Source organism: Rhea americana, unplaced genomic scaffold (genome assembly GCF_003343005.1).
Source record: "Rhea americana isolate MKP2758 unplaced genomic scaffold, rheAme1 scaffold_101, whole genome shotgun sequence".
Lineage (NCBI taxonomy): Eukaryota > Metazoa > Chordata > Aves > Rheiformes > Rheidae > Rhea > Rhea americana.
In genome coordinates, this window is record NW_028185051.1 from 2,276,505 (window position 1) to 2,301,509 (window position 25,005).

Below are 25,005 nucleotides of genomic sequence, written 5' to 3' on the forward strand. Positions count from 1 at the left end.
TGCCTGTATTTAAGCCAAATCACAGCAATGTTATATGAACTTACTTTAATAATTCATTGCAGGAGAACCTGGTTTCCTTTTAGCTCTTGCTTACAGAAATAAAAAGGCGTTTGGCTTCTGGGTTTCGTCTCGCAGAGCTGAGGAGCTGCCCCACCAAAGGGAGCGCCAGGTGGAGACCCCGCGCTTCCCACCCCTTTTTCCTCCCACCACCAAAGTGCGATATCGCCGTGCTTTCTGGCAGCACTCCTGATGGGGGGCTGGGGCGAAGGCCTTTTACCTCCTGATGGGCAGCTTTAATTAAGCCTCCTCTCCTCTGTCACCACAAATAGTAATAGGTTTTGGAGCCCTGCTTACTCAGTGGGTAGATGAGCTGTTTTACGCATTGCAGTGTTTGGGCTGGTGATAGGACAAACATGTTTTCTACTGGGAGCAAATTTCGTATTTGCTAACGCTGACAAATAAAACATGAGAAACCCGTTCAAACACAATTCAGAAAAACATGTTTTTTCACAGCTATGAATGGCACTCGTTCAGGCCCAGGTGGCATGACGTGTCCATGAAAAAGGGTTGAGAAGGCAGCAATTCTCATGTTCAGCTAACAGTACTGCTGTCACAGCTGTGATAGGCTAAGTCTATCAGATGAAAACAAGTTTTCAGGGAAAGATAAAATTTTCTGTTAGAGTAGTTAATATGAAAAAGGAAAGAAAGACAAGGTGGGGGTACACAAGCCCAGAAAATGACCTGAAAAAGGACTCATCTGCCTGAGAACATCTCTATTTTTTCCAGCCTTTGGTGTAATGAAAGTCATACCTCACACATTTTGCCTCAATTACATAGAAAGTAGTATATTACCTAGAACCTGTATTTGAATTAAACACATAGAGGGTATAGTACAAATACTTACTCATTTGAGTATGTGTGTCTACATATATGTATGCAATGTTAAAATTGTCTGTGTATACATGCAAAAATACAAGTCCTTCCATCCATAGACAGACACTGAAAAAAAAAGGGGGGAGGGGGGAGACAGGTTTCACTGGTACTATAAATCAGTGTAGTATCATCTATTTGAAAAGGAGCGGCATTTATGTTTATTAGCYGGGGATGTGGTATGCAGTGTGAGTTTGTGTCACCCTGCGGGTTTCCCTGGGATGACCAGTGCCTTTCCATGGAAAGCAGGGATCTCTCTTTGCAAGAGCTATTTGGTGAACTGGCCTCCTTACAAAAGTCATAGYTGCTTTATAGGTTAAGGCTAGGCCAGAAGAGCTGTGAAAAAGTGCCCCAGTAGTAATTATAATTAAAAAAAAAATGTTCTAAATAGGATTAGTCTCATGGGATATTCTCTTAAGATATATGGTCAGATGACTTCAGAATCTCATAGTAGCAACCCTTATTTTTATAGTCATAYTGCTTTTCTATTTGTAAGTCCGGAGCTGGCAATTTCTTTTTTTAAACACTTGATAAATGCAGTTTAGGTTGATTGGGGTCAAATTCAGCATTTATGAGCAGCCMTATGAATGCTATTAGAGTCTCAGACATAGCAAAAAGAGAAAGTAGAAGACTTCAGTACACAGTTATTTGGATTATACTTTGGCTTCAATTTGTAAGCTGCACCACCACCAGTAATAAAAGAGAAATGGAAATGTCACAGAAGATTGTAACCTTTAAAAGGTATGCTTATTAAAAAAAGAAAAACAAAACCAAACCACATCCATACACCAGTCTCCAGCAGTTTTTCTTTTTAGCCTTCAGTGATTTCACCATTGCAGCATGCAGTCCTATTGCTCTGCAGTGCTACCTGCCTGGGGGAGGCAGTGAGCGCAGGGCAGCCAGTAGCAATGTTCCTTGTGTGCTCCCAGAAAGGACAGCTGGCACCATGGGAACAGCCTGGCATCACTGCCTGCACCTCCATCTCTAGATACCAGCCAAAACCCAACCCAGCAGATCCCTAAGCTCCTGGCACAGGCCACCAAGAGGATGAAATGACTCTTGGAGGTGCATGTGATGGCAGTACACTGACCAAAGAGCATGCTCAGGCAATGGGAGGGTGATGGGCACACTGGTGAGGTGACCATCTGCCCCTCTCTGAAATGTAAGCTTGTCACTGGAACATGCCAGGAAGCAAAGCTTCTGTCCAGAGGATGGTCTTCAAGCAGTGGGGCTCTCCCTCCTCTCCTACCTCCCCCCTCCACCATACATAYCCAGCCTGATTTCTACTTCTTCAAGACTTGATGTGGGACCTGTTCATGTGCTGGGGCCGGGAGATCCCAGGCAGTCACCTGCTTGCCCACCTCAAACCTATCAGCTGACTGTATGACCACCCAGACTATTTGTAATGATAGATCTGACCCATTATAGCAGTTTTGTCTTAGCGACTAGAAAGCATTTTGTTTGCATGTGTCTCAGAAGTCTCCATATTTGTCTTTTTTGAATCTCTTTTTTAAAGGACTGCTTAGCTGTTAGAAGAAYTAAGGTTACACTTGAAGTTCTTAGATGTGGCCAATATTCTTTGTTAAAATACTGGAATATTTTCCATATGCAAGGAAATGCTATTTGGAGAACAAAGAATGTTGAAATAAAGACATCTTAGAGTAAAAACCCACTGACGTTCTGGATATATACAGAACATTAAAAAATTCCCACATATGGAATATAGTGCCTGTAGAAACCATGTAATAAATACTGCAGTAGGTAAAGATGGATAACTGGTAAATAGCAAGATTTTTCTAATTGTATAGCAAAGATTTAGATTTTTATAAATCAATCAACTTTGCAAATTTCTCCCCATAGTAAAATGCTCTGCTATCAGTACCAGTCTTATTAATTTTTCTTTTCATAAAAATCTCTATATATGTATTGATTCAACAAATATTTCTAGTACTCTGGAGTATTTTGAGATGCATTTCAAGTGCATTTCATTGTAAACCTGTAAAGGTATTTTTTTTAGACAGTTGACACCTTCAGAGAGAATATATTTAGGTTTGGACCCAAGAGAATCCTGTTGATAAAAAATATCAGCTATAAAAGTTATCTGAAAGTCATTAAAAACTCATATGTGCTCTTTTCAAACAACGTCATTGGTGAGCAAAGTGAGAAAAGCTGAGGAAAGCTTCTGTACACTATATAGCACATAAAAACTCAGTAGTTTGCAAAGCCAACAGTCTGAAATAGGAAATGCCAGAATTAGATACCCTGGCAATAGTAATAGTACCAACACTTCCTTAATTAAATGTGCTATGACACAGGTTTTGACTTCATAAGCCTATCACTACCACCACCYCGGCCTATTCCTGTCTCTATGAACGGGAAATTACTCCATATGTCCTTTTATACTATCCATATTCTATTCAGAACCCACCATTCAGATGCTGAACTGAATGTAATATTATTCATTGGTTCCCTGCAGATCTCAYGCTTTTCATTTCATCTCCCAGCCATTTGCCAGCATCCAAGCGTTCCACAAACATTTCTGAGTTTCGCTGCACAAGATCATGGTGAGATGATCCTTTACCAAAAGAAACTGTTGCCAAAGGATTGAGGCCCAACTTTCATCTAATTTTGGGGGATCTTACTTATGATCAGATCTGAAACATATCTGGAGCATCCCATATGCACAAAGCAGAGCTGCACTGCATCTGCGTTGCAGCTAGGAGCCCTGAGCATGATGGTGGAGCCAAAAGGGAGCAAGCCTGGTGCACTTAACCACACTCAGGATGCAGTTCTACTCCCACAGTAAATTCTATTTTGAAATCACAGAATAATTTAGGGCAGAGGGGACCTTAGATGCCATGATCATCCCACTCCTGCTCATAGGAGGGCCAAGGTAGGTCTGGTGGTTCAAGACTTGAGTTTGGAGTATCTCCAAGGATGCAAACGGCACAGCCTCTCTGGACAACCTGCCATTGAGCTTGGCTGAGTGCAATCGAGCTCTGCTTGAAAACCAATGAAGGCAGAAATCTGTATCTACTGAATGACCTTGAAGAAAGCTTCTCCATCTGATCCCTCCAACTTTCCTTTCCTCATAGGTATGATGGAGGGGATATTAAGGCTTCTGAGGTGTTTGATTACACTCATGATACGTTCTGTAAAAGTGCCATTGAAAGATAATACTAGCAGAGATTATACTAGCAGTTTTCCCCACTCCATTGGATATGCAGCTCAGGATTCTGTAGTATTAGAACGATGCCTGCACTCAGAGGATGGAGCCCTATCTTCGCAGTGGTAATAAGATTAAGTGAAAAGCTCAGAGACATCTTACTTTAAAATTTTTGAGGTTACATCATGTCACCATCAGAGCCACAATAATATTTGACATTGCTGTTGTTGCTAAATGTTAAAGTTTTCAACTTTGATTAAAGCTGTAAAAGGTTGAACCTGAACTGTCAAGCATCATCTTGACACAGATATCAGCCATGGAAAATTTTGTCTATATAAAAGATATGGTGAATCTAAGGATTTGGCACATTTTATTAAGGTGTTAGCTCTTGGTCTGTGCCAATTTTCAACTCTGAGTAGACCTCCTACTTTCCTTATCACAGACCTACCTAAAACCTTGTAAATCTGTTAAACCTCTATTCTGCTCTTTTGCACTTCATTGGTTGTAAAAATAAAGGAGAATTTGGCCTGCCTGAATTAAGTAAATGTTTTACTGGGACTATGCAGAGTTGGGAGGTTGGTGTCTRTGACGAACCATCAAAGAAACAATCTGGTATATTATTAGGAATAATAGAATAAGGTGTGAATGGGCAACATTGCTCTTTCCTCATGTGGTCTAGTGTAATGTTCTTGATTTCCTTAGCAAGCTCTTCAGATTGCTTCAGAGCTCGTGTTTGCAGTTGTTTTATTCATATGCAGATAATGTACTACCTTCTTTCAGGAAATGTCCTTTTTGTTAGTGTACTTGGAAGTTGCCCTTGGGGATGGGATATATTCTGGTTCCTGTGGATCTTGATCTCTATGACAAATTTCTTTGCTGGTTCAGCTCTCCAGTCAGTTGAGCAATCACTAATTTACATGACATAATTTTAAGCCTTTTTCAAGCCCAACTCACATAGCTAAAATGTGCTACATGTGAGCCCTAGCTGAAGAGATAGACAAACTTATTACATTGTGCTTTATATTGACTAAGTTTATCAAGTCTGCTGAGAGTCAGTCCTTACCCATCTGCTCCATTTTTTTTTAGAAGTGCAGCAAAAGAAAACATGTCAAAGCGATAACCATTAGATAGGGACAAATAACTTTCCACTCTTTGGATAATGTCAGAGTGCTGAAAGCACTTTCCTTTCTCTTCCAGGGCAGAAGTGGGAAATGTGTTGCTTGCTAGGAGAATGGAAATTCTGAAAGTTGCATTTTCTTATAAGATTAAAAAAAAAAAAGGTCAAATGCTTCCTTTCTATTTCAGCCTACTGTGGCTGTGGGGCATGGCTTAGGCAGCCTCTGTGCAATAGAGGAAAGAGGTCAAGGTCACTCAAAGTATAGGGACCTCCCCTGCTATGGGGAAGAGACTCTCAAAGCCCCAAGACCCATGGTCCTGCTGCAGGTTTAAACTGTCATCCAGAAGTCAAATTCCTGCAAACGTCTGCTAGATCCCATATCCGAGAGAAGGAGGTTACCAACAGTGAGGTGCCCTGAGAGCCCTCCAGCCCTGAGCTGGTGTATGGTTGGATGCCCTCTGAGCCTCAGGCCCGAGTAACTCTCATTTTATCTGGAATCAAATGAGAAAACTGGCTGTACTCATGCTAGAGGTTACTGAAAATAAAGGACTGCTGTGAAAATTTAGGGTCCACTAAGTGGTCTTTTCCAGTGAGAACCCTAATCATTAGGCAACAGCCAAAGAACTCTATTGATAATAATTAATCATTATTAGTAGTAATAGTCTTTCGAACAAATGTATTCTTTATGATATTGTCAGTTTGGGTACAAAGCTTCTTGTGTGTTCCTGAGGAGGCAAACACTGACCACCTCAATATCTGCTCAGGGTGCCACATAGGAGAGTGGAAGCAGTCGTGCCATACTGTGTGAGGAGGCTGTGCACGGGGCATGGGACTGCACTGCCTACAGCTCCCAGGGCCCTCCAGTGTATATGTATGAAATCTGGAAAATGGTTCACAGCCTGTAAAGGGTGATCATGGAGCTGCTGCACTTCCAAGGTAGATACTCTCTAGCATTCAGATCCCATCCTAGCTTAGTACTTCTTTTATAGTCTTACTCACATGTAAATCACACTCTGTACACCAACGTAAGCATTTGTCCCAGAAAGATTTTAACTCATACTGTTATGCTGAAAGGATTAAACAGCTCAGCTTGTTGCTGTGAGGAGTTATATGAGATTATCAAAATAAGCAGAAAGTGTTGTCTCTTGGACAATATCTGCTAAAGTGTGGCCCATAAATGGTTAATATTTGCCAAAGCACCCACCCAAAGCCAAGGCAAATGCTTGAAAGTGCTGTGACTGGAAGTGGCTAATTGCTGTGGTTTTATGATGGTGCAGCATTTTTCCTTCCTCCTTCCAATAAAACACAATGCAATGGTAGTGAAACAATTGCGATAGTTTTCATGGCATCTCGACACATTCAGTACAGATGAGAAAGAGCGTGTGTGTAAGTCTGTCCGCTGTGATCATGGATAACTTACTCATCATGCACCTGACAGCTGCATCTGCAATGTCAAATTGACTGGCAATAATTTGCAATCCCACCCGTTACCAACACACCAACTCCCTCTATTTGATCTGGCAAACTGTGCTCAGCTTTGCTGTACTGCTGCTCTGAGTTGGCATGGTGGCCCTGCACCACCAGAAAAGCTCAGACATATTCTGCGTGTCTCAAGCCACACACGGGAACAAATGCACAATGCAACCATCACATCAACTTTTAACTGCTGAGACTTGCACTGGAGTTCAAGCAAATCTGGGGAGTTTATTAGTGAGACATGTAACAAATGCTGGGCCAGCATGTTCAGTGTTGGGTATCTGCAGACCATCAGGGCTTCTGGCCAGCTGTCTCACTGCTGATGGAAACCTGGCCATTTGCTAAAATCAAGGTTTGGTTTTAGCTACCCATCTTTCAAAGTCCGAGTGCACAGGCTGGAAAGAGGCCCTCGAGTACACTTGTTTTTCTCAACTTACAAGTCTGATTCTAGTTTTACTATACCTACTAAATCCCTAACCTTCTCCAAGCCAAGGTTTCCCTGAAACTTGCTTTACCCCATCTTTGAAGTTCTGTCTTGGYTTTCTTTGAAATGAAGCAAAAACTGCAGTTATCTTTTACAGCACAGCATCAGTTTTGTGTTGTCTCTTCCTTTGGTTTACAACTACTCCATCTTAGATGATTCTGCTTTAAATACGGTAAAGGGATAACAGTTTAATTAGAAATTCAGAGAGCTATGGGCCAACATGCCTGAGAATAACGAATGAGCTTTTGTGGTTCGTGGAGAGCACACTTGCCAAAGTAGCCATTAACTTCTTCAGATGGAGGATGAAATGCAAGTGAAGCAGTTGCCATTAAAAAACCTTATTGGAGTCTAGGCAAGGATACCAGAGTAAAATAAATGGCTTTTGATGCTTACTCTGTTTGTATTTACATTCAGGTGTGATTATGCAGTCTGCCATCAACTTTAATTAAGCTTTCCCTTTGCTCTTGACCTTGGGGCTTAAATGTAATTTGTTCTATAGGCAAAACAGGTTGTATGAGATCAGTACTTTAAAGTTCAAATTGATTTAGGTTACATTTAATTTAAGTTTCCTTGTGGAAGCATATAATTTCACTACTACTGATGTTGGAATAATTACACAGAGGTAGAGAAATGAGTGCAGAGCAAAGCTTTAGAGCCTCTATAATGCTTTTCTTCAGCAGTTCAAGAACAGAAGTATCTCTGCCTTGTGCTTCTGGGATAACTTTGCTTACCTCCAGCACAGTCTCCGCAAGTGCTCGCTTTCCTGTGCGCCTCTGGTTGCCCAAATGGACRGGAGGCGACAGTCAGGCATAATTACCAACACATGTGTGTGCAAAGGCTCCAGAGGTCTGCCACCACCCGGGAACAGCGGTGAGCTAGAAGTGAGCTCCTGAATACTACCTGCATATTTAACCTCCTTAGTACAAGCGGAACCCCTTTGGGATGTTCAAGCCCCCAGCATACCTGGCATGTTTTCTTTGGGGGAAAAGTGGCAGACACGTCTGTAGCAAGGCTCCAGCTGATTTAAGATGCTATCACAGTCCATGTTTCAATGYGTGCTTTTTATTTCCAAGCCCCAGGCTGCAATGCTCCCTTCTCTTCCTTTTCTCCTCAARGCATCCAGCTCACTAAAAACAGCACAGAAACCACTACTTTCAGCTTTTGAATCAGGATAACTTTGTTATCCCACTAGGACTGGAGCTGTTAAAAAACATACTGGTATGTGCAAAGATGTAGCTTAATCAAACTTGGATGATATTCMCAAATCATATTATTTATATGTTACAGTTTTAATGGCAAATGTCCTTAACGACTGAATTTCTCTGATTTTTTCATCTTGTTTGCCCAATGCATTGTGGGTTTCTCTACTGTCCTGGCATTGTGTGATGTCCTTTTATGAGACACGTTTCTCTGCTTTAAATTAGGTAATAASAATCCAGATGTTTGAACTGTATGTTTTTATATTTTCCGATTGAGACTCAAGTAATGAAAAGTTGGCAATTTCAATGTAAAAACTGTAGCTTCYTCAATTTTTCTTAAAGATGTTTTCTTTTTTGGTACTCTGATAAATTGGTTTTGGCATTACTCTTCCATGGGCGTGGGAAATGATTGATTTCTTTTGGATTCAGTCCCAGAGATTTTAAAATTGTAAATATATATAAAATTACATTCTAATTATAATTATATATGTAATTTTCCAATTTAAAAAAATCATTAGCTAGAAATTTTGTTTGCTTTTAAACTACCAGTGTCAGAATAAATACTGGAACCAGCTTTCCTCCTGAGAAGCACGAAAAGCACGTGCTAGAAGGAAAGATGCTCATTTTAAGTTCAAATAATTGCTCTTAAAGGTCAGGAGGCTGGTGGCCCTGTCCGTGGACCTGCCCCTCTTGCTGCAGCTGTATGTGGTCAGCTCTGTGCTCACAGTCATTCCTGATGCTTGTCCCCTTGCCTGTCTTCAAGCCTACATACTGCCAAGCACCTTCAGTGGTTGCCTGGGAAGGAGAAATCATACGTCTTGGATTACTGAGTAATTAAAATATAGACAGGACTAGGTTTGCACAGCATCAGAAGCCAGCATACAAATACTCTGGTTATAAAGTCTTGCTGGAAAATTTACAGGTCTTTGTAGATCCCGAGAATATTTACAGTTCCCTTTTTTGTTTTAATTTTAGATCCTTCATGGCCAGAAAATCTGAAAGAAAGGAATGTAAGATTTATTTTAAAAAGAAGAGGAATAGTTTAGAAAATATATTAAAAAAAATCACAGAAGTGCACTGTACACCACTCTGGCAGTGCACTGGGCATCTGCACTTCCTACAGAGCATTTTCGCTCTGGGAAGGTGGTGAGGCATCCCTTGGGAGGCTCTGGCAAACCCAGAGAAAATTAATGGTGGAATGCATTTTCCTTTCCCTGCTGAAATGYCTCACAGTCAGCTGCAATAGTCCATTAAGCCACTGCTGTGACCTGAAGTAATTCAGAAAACACTAAAACTATGACTGGGCTGTCCAAACTGTATGTTTGATTATTTTTCTTTCTTCTTTTTTTTCTCTCCTTTTAAAAGAGAGCTCCCTTCCATCACTTCCCTCATAAATATCTCTTGGCTCTGCTTTTTTAAGCCTAAATATCCACGTTAGCATTTTTTAGCAGCATGAGGTGCCATAGTTTTGTTCCAGCCAATTGAGCAACTCTGATTTACACCAGGAAGAAGCTGCTCTGTTTGTGCCTACAAGGAAGCCACATCTGGTGCTCAGGCTCTGTCCCCCTTTAGCCCTCTGCTACTCCCAGGAAAAAAATGCCAATATCTGCACAGGTGCCATGGCTCTAGTTTGAAGGAAGACAGGCCCTGTGGCTTTTCAGAGTGGTCAGCATTAGGTTCAGCAGCAGGTGCTGCTGGAGAAAATGAGGTGCTGGGGAAGGTTGCCTTTCCAGCTGCCCCCTTRTTCCACCTGTTATCTCTGTCTTCATTGTTTAAAAAAAAAGGGGGGGGGGGAAAAAGAAAAACCCTACAAAAACACAGGGTTGTCCAGGCAAAGGGTGTTCGGAGTCCACATCTGAAGACATTTATCAAAAAAATCCCTTAAAATGGTAGCACTCAGGCACATGCATATTTCCATCCACTCACCTGAGATGACTAAAATTCCTCCAGTTTCTGGAGAAGTGGGAAACCTCTTTACATGAAACTCCTCTGGACTCTCTGATCATCCCATGCAGCAGTCCAAGGACTTTTGTTTGTTTGTTTTCTGACTATGTTATTCAGTCTAATAATATCTCACCTTGCTTAAAATTCCTAATGTCTCATAGCCTCAGTAACATTACTATGGATCTTATCTAGTAAAAAAAAAACAGTTAAAAAGCAAACTTTTAAGTGTTTGAGACTTTCTTTGGTTCTGAAAGGGAAAAGTAACCTTCAACCTAAAGAGAAGTAGAGGGGAAAAAAAGTACTAAGTTTAATGTAATTGTGTTAATTAGGCAGTTTAAGAAAAAGATATTAATGGAATAAGAAGGGATAAGAGGGTTCTTAGTAAAGGCAGGAGTGAGGGTGTTGCTAATTCATTTGAGACAAAAAGGCAGCATTAATTATTATCTGTGAATCACTAAAAGGTTACCTGAGGTTGGGGCAYGGGGTAAAGTATTTTGTACAAAAGAATTAGTCTCTCTGACGAGATATGGTTTTTAGTAGACAGGAGAGAAGGAAGAATGTTAGCTCCTAAATTCRTATTTTGCAAGTCTCCTATCACCCTCAGGACTAAGATGGAATCACTGTTTTGTGAATGATGTGCTTGCATTGGTAACTAGATGTTCCTGTGCTTTAGGGCCTGTCTTCTGACATCTCATGCTGGTGCCTCCCGGTTGCTTCATTCACATGACTGGCTTCCAAGAGGGCATGTGGTGCAACGCGGGCAGCATACCACCCGCTGGACRCAGACGTACAGTACCCATGGATTTTCATGGCTCTGTCACAGGGAAGTGTTTGCCATGGCATTTGTAGGGATGCAGCAGCAAGTTTTCTGTTGTTGTCTTGGCCCCATGAGCCTACCCTGCCTGGAAGGACTGGGCTGCTCCCAACTGTATTAGTCTGATAAGAGAGATTACTTCCCCTCCAAAGCTTGACTAGGCGAGGAGAGGAGAGGCATTTCTTTAAAGGCTCTGCTACGCGTTTAACTACAGCTCCATTTCTGTTTTTAAAATTATAAGCCAATAAAGCCCTGAAGCCAAGGGGACTGTGTGCATGCTTACAGTTAAACGCGCTGAAGAGCTTGCTGGGTCCAGGGCAGGGAGCCAGCACCCCGCAGGCTGAGCCTCTGCTTGCTAAGCAACAGCCTGATACACTCTGATTTCAAGCAGCAGGGCACTTGCCATGAATTTCTTTGAATGTGGGGCCCCCAAAGGCATCTTCGCTTTATAAGGAGGATGAATATTACCAGGCATATTGTATACAAATGAGGAGGAAGTCTCATTGAGTCAAGTGAAGTTGGCACTTTCTGGATCATCAGCCAAATGTAAATCTAGGGGAGATATATGGAATATTTCCACTATCAGCAGTCACCAGGAGTTTAAAATGTAAATATTTCCCCTACCCTCTATGTTTGTTCTCATCTGTCACTGAACACAGGTTGAGATGGGGGAGCTCTGCCCTTGCCCCCATGCTACCCAGCCATGGCACTGGGGATCCCTGTGCATGAGGGCAGCAAAGAGCCTACGGAACAAATGGACGAAATGTCTCAATTTTGCCCAAAAGCTTTTCACCTCTTTTCAGAGGATGAGAAGGAAGCTGGAATAGAAGATGAAAGTGACTGCAAACTCAAAGTCCTGAATACCACATGAAAAAAAAAATGCAAATACAGTACTAATGCCCCATTGAGCTCAAGCTGAATACATTGGAAAGATTCTTGGGAGAGTCTAAAAGATTTAGATTGCCCAGAAATAAAATCTCCAATAGAAGTTATAGAAGTTTCTATGAAGTTTTTCAATGAGAAATAGTAAAAGGAAGATTTTTCTCATATGTTTAAATTAGGTTCTTACTAACAAAATAGGTCTCTATGGAAAAAATCCAAAACAAATAAATCATTTCATCTTTCTTCAACATACAGATATTTTCATTTAGTTTAGAAAAGCTTAAGGGATAATTCTTAAATATGAATGTATTTTTAATTTTTTTTAAGGAGGCAAAAGGTGTTTTTTTWAAATCTGCTTTAGCAATTACCAATATGGATTGGTCAAACAAGTAGTTGACATGGGGAAATGGTTCCTTATATGACTGAGATCTCAACACTTCAGTCTAGATCTCTAACAAGTACGCACCTCAAGGATGTCTTTGTTTGGCTTTGTCTTCCAGAATTTTAGTACTTAGGTATGACAGGGCTAAGGATTCAAGTGCAAGGTCACTTATTTCAASACACTTAAGTACTTTGTTAAGTTAGTGCCCTTATAACTACTTAATTGCATAAATAACAGTAAAGAAACATTTACACATAACTGTGCATTTCTCTGTTTTAAAAGCACTTGAATTGAGTATGGTGCAGACATGTTTGAATTAGCAGTGCCCACACTGTCTCCAGGTAGGGAAGTAGCATGAGTCTCACAGTGTGCTCAGGCTCGTAACATCCCGTTGCTCTCACACCCCAGTTAATATTTCCAGCCAGGGCCAAACAGTGTCCTCATATTAGCACTAATTTGGGGTGCCCTGCACCAYCCAGCAGAAAGCGGTGGCCAGAATAAAAACATGATGAAGCACTTTCAGCAAGGCAGTGCAAATGTTGTGTTAAATCCACAAACTGGGGTATCCAATCACTCAGATTCTGTATAAAGCAATACTCTCTCATGTAGCCAARAGTTGCAAAGAAGTAGTATGAGCTGACAACTCTCCCCCCAAAACTCTTCTTCATCTAAAGAAAGCAAGCCATGTTGACCTTAGAACTGGGATAACTTTTTCCTGCCTTTTTCCTGTTATGGGAGAAGATGGATTTTTTTTTCAATCCTTATGTAAGCAACTAATTTCTGTGAGTGCTGCTCCCAAATGGACTAACGATCCATTCCTAAGAAGTAAGCAAGGTAACGTCAACACAACTTTTGTTATATAAAGACTGATCCAGAAAATACTGAAGTTGAACGAAAGCCTCCTGCTTTCAGATAAAGTGAACACAGAGAGTCTCAAATGTTCGATTCTGAACACATCTGTCTTTGCACCATCCTGGCTCTCCACCCTGGGGCAGTGAGAGAAGCTGTGAATAGGTTAATCCCAATTAATTTCAAAGGCATAACCCCACTCTTCTCTGACCAAGATGCAGGAGTACATTATTCAGAGTAAGGTACTAACACAGCTATTCTACTCTGAGAAAATCAAGCACAGCAGAAGGCCATGGAAGCAGACAYCACAAATAAAGGCAGAAGACCCTTTTATTTCGCATAGACAAAATGCAAAGAGTGTCTCATTAAATTAATATTAAAAAAAAACAAACAAACTGATCCCCTCACTCCACTGACAGCACTCATCCTAATTAACAACAGAAAAAAAGAACAATCAAGGACCCATTTTCTAATCCAAAAAAAAGAAAAGTGCAAACATGACAAAAGACTTTTTGTTCTCCCAAATCAATGTTCCAGTTGAATTGACAAATAGGTGATTTTTTTGTGACTTTTTTCCCCTTTTTAATCTTGTCTGATGGAACTTCCAGTTAAAATGTTTTAGTTAAGTCTCCATGCACTTCGTAGAAAATCAGTAAAAACACAAATGCTTGTGAAGATCAGAAAACTGGACTCTTTTACCCAAAAATTCAGAGGTCCAGTCAGATGAAGCTCACACTCAGACAGAAAAAAAGCAAGAGAGTCTTTGCACTGTCTGTCGTTCATATTTTTTTTTTTTTGTCAAATATTTTGGCAATCTTCTTCTTTAATTATAAATATTGGAATTCAATAAAAAAAAGGTAGCTTTCATTGGATTTTTTCATTGTAAGTATTTACAGCCACTGTCCAGCCATGCTCTTTTTGTTATACCAGGGTGTAAGATTTTGCGTAGGGATTGTTGCCTTTCAAGTGGCCCCGGGAGTCCAGCAGGGATTCTTGGGAGCTGCTCATTTTTGCTGCCTGTCCTAGCTCAGCTCCTTCTCGCTGAGGTAATGTTGCCACAGCACCAGGTTGCCACGACTGTACTTCCCTTGTGGAGGATGTCTCCATCGGTATTGGCTCCAGGACCGTGGGGCGCTTCAAGGTTCGGCTTTTCTGAGGCTCCAGGCAGGTCTGCCCCAAACCCAGGTCTCTGCTCGTACCCTGCACACCACGGTTTAGTAAAAAGTCCATTCTAAGATAGGGTGGCAAATGCATGAGATCACCTGTGGAGGCAAAAGCAAAAAACAAGTCCTTACTTAAAATCATGGGCTGTGTTAAACTTGCCTACCAGCTGGGGGATTCAAGTGGGTGGATTCAGCCACCAAATATGGGTCCAAAGCAGAATATCTGTAATCCAATGTGGCATTTATCACAGATATCATAGAATCAGAGAATAGAATCAGAGAATCAGTAAGGTTGGAAGGGACCTCCGGAGATCATCCAGTCCAACCTCCCTGCTCAGCAGGATCACCTGGAGCACGTTAGACAGAGTTGCATCCAGRYRGGCCTTGAAGATCTCCAGAGAAGGAGACTCCACAACCTCTCTGGGCAACCTGGTCCAGGGCTCCGTCACTCTCACAGGGAAGAATTTCCCCCTCATGTTCAGGCAGAACTTCCTGTGCTTCAATTTCTGCCCATTGCCTCTTGTCCTGTCACACAAAACAACTGAAAAGAGTTTGTYCCTGTCCCCTTGACACCCTCCCTTCAGGTGCTTACACACATTGATAAGATTCCCCCTCAGTCTTCTCTTCCCCAGGCTGAAGAGGCCCAGCTCTCGCAGCCGTTCCTCATAGGGCAGGTGCTCCAGCCCTCTGATCATCCTCGTAGCCCTACGCTGGACTCTCCCAAGTAGCTCCATGTCTCTCTTGTCCTGGGGAGCCCAGAACTGGGCACAGGACTCGAGATGAGGCCTCACCAGGGCTGAGGACCAGGATCACCTCCCTCCACCTGCTGGCAACACTCTTCCTAGTCCACCCCAGAAGACCATTGGCCTTCTTGGCCACAAGGGCACATTGCTGGCTCATGGTCAACTTGTCGTCCAACAGCACTCCCAGGTCCTTCTCTGCACAGCTGCTCTCCAGAAGGTCAGCCCCCAGCTTGTACTGGTGCCTTGGGTTATTTCTCCCTAGGTGCAGGACTCGGCACCTGCCCTTGAGAGGAACCTCAGGAGGTTCCTCTCTGCCCAGCTCTCCAGCCTGGCCAGGTCTCTCTGAATGGCAGCACAGCCCTCAGGTGTATCAGCCACTCCTCCCAGCTTGGTATCATCAACAAACTTGCTGAGGAGGCACTCTGTCCCCTCATCCAGGTCATTGATGAAAAAGTTGAAGAGGATGGGACCCAGTACTGAGCCCTGGGGGACTCCACTAGCCACAGGCCTCCAACTGGACTCCACACCACTGATGACGACCCTCTGAGCTCTGCCTCTCAGCCAGTTCTCAATCCACCTCTCTGTCCACTCATCTAACCCACACTTCCTGAGCTTATCCAGGAYGATGTTATGGGAGATGGTGTCAAAAGCCTTGCTGAAGTCAAGGTACACAACGTCCACTGCTCTGCCCTCATCTACCCAGCCAGGCATTCCATCAGAGAAGGCTATCAGAGTGGTTAAGCAGGAAAATATGTTGCTTGTCAGCTGTTTACTACACTGTGATCTTACAGAATGAAGGGTAATGGGTCAAGGAGCTTCTTCCGGGCACATTCCTAAGAACTGAGTTAGGATTAATATTACTGATCATAAGAGAATGACAGTAACAAGGCCAATTTATTTACATGCACTCACAGCATGAAGATGATGAACTGAAAAGTCTAGAGAGTTTTTTTCAAAAGGTTAAAACTAAAGGTCTTCATTTTCATTTGCCCAAACCTGAAACATGTGGAGACTTGGCACATTTCCATTTCTTATTTTCCATTTTAAAGGAAAACCTTCATAATTACTATTAATGACCCCCAATCTAGAGAAGAATGACTGAATTACTAAAAAATGGATGGACAGGTATTAAGGCTACAGATTTAGAGACATTTCTAAATAAAACAGTAAAGCATTCTTGTCCTAATATAGCAACATTTACCTGCCATCCATCAAAGTTGTATTTAAACCACCTAATGGTTTTCTACCACTAACTGTCTACGGCTAGCAATGTGCTGCTGTTTCCATTCCTAAGCAGGAAGTTGAAGCAAAGAGAGATAGGGAACATTTTATGGCAACAAAATGCACTGTGGATGGCATCCCAACACTTGTACCAACCTTTCTCCTTTCTCCAAGGGCTGGGAAGCCCTTGACAACAGGCATAGACTGACGGGCACATTAAAAAACAGACCATGCTTGCAAGAAATAGTTAGCCTTACAGGACCCCTAATTTGTTATTTCCCCTGATTCCTGGGCATTTCTGATAGCAGTCTGCTCAGTCCAGAGGATTTACCATTGCAAAGCTCTTACAGTCTTTTCCCCAGCACTACATAACTCCTCCCAGCTACGGAGTTCAAACTGGTGCCTTGGACCTGCTGTAGGAAATATGTTAAGGGTGAGTGTTACCATCCCTGTATTTCTACATATATTAGACCTGCTACAGAAATCAGATTAACTTCCTTATTCTAGGCTTCTCTGTTAGGTATTCATAACGATGCTTCAGGAAAATTAGGGGCAATCTGGAACATAATTGTATTCCCTTCCAAAAATATTTGATGGTGTATCCTCACATGTATATAAAAAAATACTGCTACAGATGCACTCAAGAATAATTTTCATTTCTTTACCAAACTATGCAAATGTATGGCTTCATTCTTGTGGCTTGTATCAAAATCATACAGATGGGATGCATCCCAAGTGTTTAAAATCAGAACGTCTTTTGATACTACTACTCTGGTGTCTACACCAGCTATTTACAGCAGTAGAAATTAATGCTGATCTATGCCAGTAGTATAAACMGTAGACCAGGAAAACACTTCTGGATACAAGGTCATGGTAAAATAATGTACTACAAAGACTTCGTTTTTCCTAACCAAGCTAAAAACTGCACAATACATTAAAATAAAACAGGTCCTTTGCTTTCTCATGTAAGTCAAGGCACTGCAATTCTTACCTAAAAGACTTAACAGCTTGTGCTCTATCCATGATTTGAGGTCACAGTCAGAGAATTGCCAAGCAGTTACATTTGGGCAAAATCACTGCTTATTGCTGCAGAACTCCCCCAGGCCCTGTCTGACACCATATGTTTTATTCTAGTTCCATCTCCAACACAGATGCATGGTCCACTCTATTTAAACCCCACACATGAGATGTGCRTATCGCAAGATTAGGCTGACATATATACCACGGCAACATTTATGTAAGGTTGGAAAGAGAGGGGGAGGTTTGTGCATATAGTCTTGCTGATTACCACTTGAAAAATGAGTTAGGATAGCATCAGCTGGTCTTATGCATTTACCCCATCTTCCTATGGTACCTTTCATGACAAAAACATTATGCATACGAGACTTTCTTCAGCTGAGACAGCAATGTACCTACCACTTGTGTAAAGTCCATAGCAATGTGGGCACACAACTGGCAGGCACAGGTAGGTGCAGATTCATTCCACTTAACTGTAGGCATCTGAGCTGCGCATGGGTATTTCTATGCTGTCCAAAAGCTCAGCCACACAGTGTGCACCTGCATCCTGATCCCCTGACAACCCCCACCCTCAGTTATTTTGCTTCTTGATTCCCTTTTGGAGTGAGTGCTTCCAAAAAGCAGCTGTGTGGATAGTTTGCTCCAAAGACCATTCCCTACAAGCTGCACAGTGGAGACAGTAAAAGGAGGGAAACAGCCCTCAGTAGCAAGGATGGGAAGCATTTCGCATTGTTTCGTGGAGATCTCTGTGACCTAAGTCTTCGGCAGCACAGATATTAAGATATTAAATCAGGAGCCTTGTTGGTACCCATACCCCCAGACTCAGTGAAGAAGGAAAAGCACAGGAGCACGGGGCTCTCCTGCATAGCCCTCTTGGTCTGCTAATGAAGGTGATTTGCTTGGTGCCTCTGGCTGGTGTATATAGCTGTGTGGGCCCAAGTGAAGGCGAACAGCCAAGAATGCTTCTGAAATGTAGTAGGCAGAAAACTTTTATGACTAGCTATACACCAAAGTATAGCCTCTTGTCCAAGGAGCCAAGAAATGTTTTAGGGCTGCCAGGGGTTCAGAGAGGGGGTTTCTCCTGTGCTCCAGTAGTTGCCTACTTGGCAGCACAGGAGCCCCTCAGCCCTGGCAGAAGAGTACTACTTTTTGGCACTGAGTCTCCATCCCTGTCTCCTGCACCATAGGCATTTTCCTAAAGGGCTCTGTCATCCTAACCCCAGTTGTGAGAGGCCGTGCTTCTGCCACCCAGTGCCAGACAGCATAACATGCATTGCTTTTCTATGATAAGTCAGGTTGTACTCATTCCCTCTTATTATTTCATTTCATGTTTTGCAGTCTACTTTCAGCAGAGGAACCGATGCAGAGCGGACTCCAGAGCATGGCTCATTGGCAGTCTCCAGCAGTCATGCTGGATAGCCATTTCAGCATCTTGATGCATTGCTGTGTCTCAAGAGCAACGGGTATGCATGGACTATAAAAGAGASAAGTGATGAACCTCAAAGAGGTAAGATTTGCTTGCAAGCTACTGCCTAAACATTTCTTACATGTAGTTAAGAGCTTCAGACTATGGGGGAAAAAGATCTTTTTTTCTCCCTAAATCCACATAAGAAAGTATAGTCAATAATCTATATAAACAATAGGCGGTTATTTTACTGCAACTCTCTAAATGACTAGGGGCAGAGTTTTAACAGGGTTGTACTAACGAGAAACTAGACAGTGTAACTCTATCTTCAAAGATAGATACACAGTGCACAAATCTCTGACATTGCCTTACACAGAGCACTAATTATTTTCTGTGACGTACACATTTTCATACCATAAATAGTTCCAATACTGTTGCTTATCTCCAAGGGGCACCTTTCCCTGGAACTGCTTATAAAATAACCAGAYGATTAAAATCACTGGAAACGAATAAATGTGAGAATGTAACTTTTTCTTCTTTGATAGGACTGAAACAGTATCATAGGATAAGAAAACTATTTGATTAATAAGAACTAATATCTTTCTGACTAAAAAAACATAGTTTTTGAAATATAACCACAGGGGTTCACTTTTGGCATTCCTGCATCAATTCTGAAGGTATTTAAAGAAGACTAAAAGGCTCTCACCACAGCTATGGAGTTACATGGAAAGATTTCAGTTCACATCCTTCTCAATACAGCAGTAGAGACATTTTTTGGTTTCTTACTATTCTGCTAAAGGATAATTCAGCTGAATGATAAATTTTTCAGGCAAAGCATTATGAAGTTTCAGGATGGTTCATTGCCTTTGATGCTCTAATTACCTCTTTTCAGCGGGGTGTGTGCCTATTTGTAATGAAAGCAAACCTTTCAAGTGCATGAGCACTGCAAATGAGCATGTTTAATAATTCATGCACTTAGGCTTAATTAGTACAAAAGCCATTCAAAAACTAAAGTTTTCTTATGTATTTTTTTAAAAGGAGAAATTTGCTACATTTAGAAACACTGAGTTTGTACACAAATAGTAATCATTCACTCAAATCTGAATGCAGCAATTTAAGCCAGAGCTACCCCATTTTTTTTCTTTTTTTTTGACTGGCCAACCCTCTAATTAAATATTTAACATTTAAAAAGCACATTTTAAAAAAAGTGTTCTCTTCAACAAATATTTGTAAACAAATGCTAAAAGTCACTTACTATTACATTTACCATAAACAACACATTCTACCAGAAAGAGTGCATTTTCTAAGTTTATGCAGCGCTGGGCAAAAATGCTGTGCCTTTTTTTTCTGTACAGCTAAGCTGATGTAAAAAAGATTTGCGGAAACAATGTATATTTTTATCCCTCTTCTAGAGGACAGCCCCTGATGTGGGAAGATTTGAGAAGAGTCTGGTAGACTACATTGAGGAAAAAAATACCAGTGCTCATCTTTAGTAGGATTTTATTCAAGATATTTATCTTGTTTGCAGAACTAAACCAAACTGCAGTAGATTTTCACTGAGGATTTACCTCATATCTCTTTCAAAAGCCAGAAAGTTTGCATGGGTTTCTGTTTCCATCTGCTCTGGAAAAGCTAAGGATTTGTGCTATATTCAATACAGGGATAATCCTAGACTGCAAAAAAAAGATACTCTTACCAGTTGTCATGTGATAGCTATACGCATTTTCTCCTGACTCATAACTTCCAGCAAAACCAAAGCAAATTTTCTCCCCTATACTCCAACACAGATACCCTCAGTAATGATGACTGCCTGATGATTTTCAAGTTTTGATGGTCAGGTGAAGAAAATTCCATGTTGATTTGAAAAATTATTTTAGAAAAGTTTATAAGGTAGGACTTGTGAATACGACAGAATATTTTACCAAAGGTAAGAAGATGGGGCAAAGAAGGCATTTACACTACTAACTTGCACAGGGGAGCAGGCAAAAAAAGATCTCAAAGCATCTCATTGATTGCTATGAGTAATGAGGGGCATGCAGGAACATCCATGCTGCAACATCTGAGATCATGCCACAGCTGAATCCCTGTATCTGCAGCAGCACATGCAAAGTGCCATGCTGATGCAGACATCTTGATTTGGGATCCGAACGCATAACTCTACACAACACTGTGCAGCGTTGTGTGCATGTACAAGCATTGGGCTGGGCATCGCTGGCCATGGCCTGTGTTGGGAAGCGGAAACACTCTGTACCTCACAGGACATTGTGTTCTCATCTGAGAGTAAGGAAAGAAGGAGAGAGAGCTGTTGATAGCCAGCTTTAAGTTCAAATTTATRCTAACTAAAAGAAAAGTTCAGTGGGGCTTTCCAGTTCACCAGCACASTAAATAACTCGGTGGAGCAGCTGCCGATAGGCGTAGGCTGGTTTCTCATGAAGCCTATAGGAGAAGCTAACTTTACAAACTGGGAGAGGGCAGAGTGTTTGCAAAGCCATGGTGAGAGGTCAGATGGGACAAACAGCACAAGCGATGTCCAGAGATTTTTGTTGCTTTACAAACTAACACCCTGCTGAAAGGCAGCAGGCGAGACTTTCTTAGCCAGCCGTAGCTTGAGCTGAAGCCAGCCTGATGGCAGCAAAACATGCTTACAATTGCTGCTTTCAGTGCTTGAAACCAGCTCTTGCTCCCTCACTGTCCATCTTCTGTCACTGTATCCCATGCTGAACCCACAAAATCGACTCCAGCACATCGCAAGCGTTTCCATAGCAACAGGCTGAGAGTCTCAGAGCACACTGCCAAATCAAATATAAGCGCTCTAAAAGAGCGATAAAGCCTTTATTAATTCACCAGTTGTTTGGCTAGCTTGTTCCTGTGCCCTGCTCAGCCAAGCAGGACAGTAGAAAGGGTCAGTCCAGAACCTCCTTGCTTGGTCAACACAGGTCTCAGCCTGGTGCTACCTCAGGGAGGATCTAAGAGCTCAGCTTGAGCTCTGCCCTGCTGCCTTCTCGGCCTGGATAAGCAACCGGTTGCAAGAYGGAAGCAAGCTTCTCCCTTCGAGGAGCCACCCTCCTTCCCAGCCTCTGTGGGTGAGGTGTATGGGGCAGGWGCCAGCTGCTGCTGGCACTGCAGGTCATGGTGCCTTCCCTTACTCAGCACTGAGGTAAAGGTTCAGTTCAAAACTTGGGGGATAATGAAACGTAAAGATCCAAAAGAACAGGCAGACTTTTACTAATGCCTGCCTTTTTATTTATTTATTTTTACAGGATCCATCCAGTGCRGAACCACCTTCCTTGTGCCCTCTATTTAATAATCATTATTTTCTCAGAAATGTTGTTGCAAAATACAACCACATCATAACGAAGTTCTGAAGGATGTTTTAAACAACAGGGACCCATTTTCTGGAGCCAGCATTGATCAGTAGCTGAAATGGAGATGAAATTTCCCTGTGCAAATTGCTGACTGCTGAACTGACTGGGACCTTCTGCTTCCTCTCAGTTAACAGGAGCCCACATCAGCAAGTTCAGGAGATCATGGACTTCTGAGCCCACTGCTAAGCTTCAAYAGGAAAACCAGATTTAATAAATTCTGCAGCCCTCACAGATGCCATAAGAGTCAAAAGGTCCAAGCCCTCCTTTAAATTATAACCTTAGTGGATAGCTAAACAGCAGAAGGGAAGAGTAATGAGGAAGGAGGCAGCTCTCTGGTTAGCAAAGAAGCTATGGTGAAAGCAGGCACACAGTCTTTGCTTCTTCATAGTACCATCAGCTTCTGCTCAGCTGCCCAAGAAAAATGATCAAAGCGCTCAACTTTTGGGTCATATTTTTAAGCTAACTACATGCATAATGTTGAACAAGGTCAACAAGGTGTCTGGATGCATTCTAGYTGTTAACTTGCAGCCAGCCAGAGGCCTGTCAGGTTCTCTTTTCCGTATGGGTAATCACCACAGCCTTGTGCTTCTTGGCTTTATGACTCACTCCATTACATATTTTGTGCTTCTCACAGTGTTTAGGCAGATGGAATAAAATCACATCGTTACGCTGCACAAGTGCGTGATCTTGCAGATAGGAAACAGCTGGCACCCTTTAGCAAAATACGCAAAGCTTCCCATTTCTAGACTGAGAAATCAGAATTCCCTACCACCCGTTCCAGACTGTATTTTATAACTGGAAAGTTTTTCTTTCTATACAAAAATTACACCCTCACAGATGATACGAAGACCTGTAATATTTAGTTGCATGTGGCAATCTGCTAAAACTGACATTTTCATAAAAGCATTAAAAAATACCGGTTAAGCTTTACACAACAAAATAAAAATAACACCTGTTGTTCACTGCAATCATTGAAGWTGCCTGTTAGGAAACACCAAGGTGTCAGTAAAGCTGTGGTTTAGGAGCCAGATTTTCTACTAGCATAAATCGGAGTGGCTATATTAATTTCAGAAAGACTATAAATTGATTTATACTTACTAGAGATTAGATTTAAGTGACTGAAAATGAGAATGGATAATTTTTTTTAAAGACGATTCATTGTCATATCATTAGATATAAGCCTTCTAATTCCAAGAAAAAGTTCTTAATCAATGTGTCTTCAAGTAAAAAGCATGACTACTCCAACTTAACTGAGATCATACATCTAATACATCATGGTAACACACTTAAAAATGGTGCATCTGTCTGACCGAATGCCAGGAGATCTGATTATTATACTGTTGTCTAATCTTGAAACTTCTAATAAAACAGGAAATAGGGCAGCACATTTTTGCTTCTTATTTCTATAAGCAGAATTTTGGTTTTATGTATAGGGCCTCACTTTTAAGCGACTCTTAATATGCTTTGCAACTTTCAGAAGTCTTGAACTAACTTTAACATTTAAGGCAAAGTTGATATACTTTTACAGGCCTTCTCACTGCTGAACCAGCAGTATAAGTAAGAAAGAACTCCAGGAGTCAGATAGATTTAGACCCTACAGCGGTGCCATGTGGATGCTGAATTTGACAGCACKAGTGCAACTACAGATTTGAGGTCATTCTGTTTCAAATTAATGSAACGTCTAAGTAATAAAAACTTGTAAAATGAACCTCTCCATGTAAATCARTAGGTGCTCCAAAACAGAAACTTAGAAAAAATATCAATAAATAATGAAAGGTGATAGAAAAGCAAAATTTGGGAGTTCTCTGTTGCCATTTTCAGCTTGTCATGCAAGCTGCTTTATACATTTCTAAGGACACTCTAAGACAGTGCTCTCCTGTCCACTTACTGAGATAGAAAAGACGTGCCATCACTCAGGTGCCTATAGTTAGAAACACTAGACCTTGAAGAACAATTTGCTGATCACGGGTGCAGTGAATGGAAAGCGTTTAATTATGCACCACTTCAGCCGAGGGTTAAATCAATTGTGACATTATGGAAACTGGCATCCTTTACAGATTTCTTCCTGGGATATCCTTGGAGCCCAGACTCAGCACAGAAGCTGGAGAGGTGAATAGCTGGAACCTGACTCACAGCTCCCTGAAGTTAAGAGCCACTCTGCTGACTTCAACAAGCTTCGCACCATGCCCATAAAATTTGCAGCTAAAACTGACCCTGCCTAGATGAACAGTTGGGGATAAGGTTCTAGCACCTGATAACGATGGGRGGGGGTCAGACCACAAATTGCGAGGAAAACAATATTGGTGCTGGCCTGCAACTCTGCTGAAGAGATACTCAGAGATGAATTATTGTAACTCAGTCTCCTCATGTCCAGCAATGTGAGTATCCTGAGCGATGCTGACAAGATGCAACATTGCATTTTTATTAGTTAATCTACTGTGGCCAGAAGTCCAGATCTTATATTTAAAAAGAGGATGCTGGCACAGAAAATTGAACAAAACTGAAATACATCCATATGCCTATACTTTAAGGATCAGCATACAAAGAAACTTTCAAATGGATGGCAAAGACCAGCACTACAGTCAGACTGAAGAGGGTACCGTTACAACAAATAATTGCGTCTCTAGTGGTATCACTTACTGTGTATCACTTTCAAAAAATACTTATTACTTCCAAAAATAGCACTTGTGTATTCCTTCTTGCAGGTAAGTGTTGCCTTACGCTTTCAGATGCCACAGCTTCTTAGGGCTCCTATAGATCTAAAATCATGATAAGCTCCTGTGGCATAGGGAAAACAAGCCGAACCTATCGTGTGAAGTCAGTAAAAGCAATAACGTGTAATTGACCA

At 41.6% G+C, this 25,005-nt stretch overlaps 1 protein-coding gene across 1 annotated transcript in view; it reads right to left on the reverse strand.

Annotated features, from left to right (window-relative positions):
* Positions 1 to 14,086: 14,086 nt before the first annotated feature.
* DSCAM (DS cell adhesion molecule) overlaps positions 14,087 to 25,005 on the reverse strand; it is a 391,004-nt gene continuing 380,085 nt past the window's right edge. The window contains exon 35 of the mRNA XM_085305248.1: positions 14,087 to 14,505. Coding sequence (XP_085161374.1) covers positions 14,165 to 14,505 — 341 coding nt within the window. The 3' untranslated portion in view covers positions 14,087 to 14,164. The remainder of the gene's footprint in view (positions 14,506 to 25,005) is intronic.